At 31.5% G+C, this 1,413-nt stretch overlaps 1 protein-coding gene across 1 annotated transcript; it reads right to left on the reverse strand.

Annotated features, from left to right (window-relative positions):
- Positions 1-461: 461 nt before the first annotated feature.
- On the reverse strand, positions 462-1,204 carry LOC109192665. The gene is made up of 3 exons (XM_019343361.1): positions 1,192-1,204; positions 947-1,089; positions 462-740 (listed from the first exon to the last, which is right to left on the reverse strand). The coding sequence occupies exons 1-3, from the start codon at positions 1,202-1,204 to the stop codon at positions 462-464; spliced, it is 435 nt and encodes a 144-aa protein (XP_019198906.1).
- Between the last annotated feature and the right edge of the window lie 209 nt (positions 1,205-1,413).

Raw genomic sequence — 1,413 nt, forward strand, 5'->3', positions numbered from 1 at the left:
TCTCGTTATTCTAACGATAATGTTGGCCTGCCGTTAACTGCCGAAAGTCATAAAACCAACATCCTCTTCTACCACTAGAATTGCCTCTCCAATTCACCTAAGATTTGCAAGCTTTACTCTAGGGCTACATCTTCTAATTATTGATATGGTCGACACAAATCTTTGAACAAATATGGATCATCACAAATGGTGCGATCTATCTTTTATAGAGAATCAACCATTAATCAATAACCAAACATGGATGTTAAGTATATGGATGCTAAGTAATCTATATAATTATTATAATGCCTTCATTTATTTTAAAATTACAAGTAATACAGTATCTAATATGAGAATTTGCAATTAAAGGAATTAGTCATCATGCACTTAACATGTATGTTCCTAGGCAGATCTAAAACCAAAATAGAATTGAATTGATATGTCGTCATCAAATTACATTAAAGTAAGACATTTTTGATTCATTATATATTCCTCATTTGCATGGCATCGTCCTCTCTGACAATTGTAACCTGCAACACCATATTATTCTCCATTTGAAGTGGTAGGAACTCACAAATACACCTATCTTCTTTTCCAACAAGGTTCAAATTGCATAGGTTTCTCCACCCTCCAGACAGCCATGTTCGACCATCACCCCAGACAATTACATTTGCTATCCACTCCCTGCCTATCATGTCACGTAGAGTGACGGTTGGAGGTAATTCAAGATTGAAGTCCTTAATGATTTCTCTTGGTATATACTGCAAATCCGATTCAATCCATTAAAACTCATGTACATACCTAAGTAATTAAGAAACAAGCTAAGCTAGACACACATAATGAACAATATATATATATATATAATATATATATATATATATATGTATATATATATGTATATATATATCATCTTTCAATTCATTCCTCCGCATCAAGATATAAATAGATTGATATCTAGAATAATTACCAGACTGGCAACCCTTGTTCGTCTAATTTTGGTCACAAAATAAGGATTTTCAGGTTGAATGTAACGTCCCGATAGAAAAAGATCTGCTCCGAAATAATCAGGAATATTGCTTTTTTTCACACTAGCATCTCTCTTGGATCCACCTAATTAAAATTAAAAAATTAATAATAATAATAATAATAATAATAATAATAATAATAATAATAACTCACTCATAGAATAGAAATGAGAATTATTAAACTAACTCGTTTGTGCCATTTCCAGTAATGGATCAGTTCAAAACTTCAACGCTTCAACCTCAACCTATCAAGAAAGAAAACATTGTGAATGGAAGTACCAAAAGTTACCTAAACACTACATAAATATCGAATTGTTCAACGTAATCTGAATCATGTTATCAAATTCAAGTAATCAGTACCCAAACAATACATTTATATTGAATTGCTAGCTGTAATCCTACTTATCTC

The sequence above is a fragment of the Ipomoea nil genome, unplaced genomic scaffold (assembly GCF_001879475.1).
Source record: "Ipomoea nil cultivar Tokyo-kokei standard unplaced genomic scaffold, Asagao_1.1 scaffold1827, whole genome shotgun sequence".
Classification (NCBI taxonomy): domain Eukaryota; kingdom Viridiplantae; phylum Streptophyta; class Magnoliopsida; order Solanales; family Convolvulaceae; genus Ipomoea; species Ipomoea nil.

Excerpts from the sequence above, each read along its gene's own strand:
- LOC109192665 (XM_019343361.1), bottom strand. Across the intron at positions 741-946 it reads GAACAAGGGTTGCCAGTCTG|TATATACCAAGAGAAATCAT; the intron begins GTAATTATTCTA and ends TCGGATTTGCAG.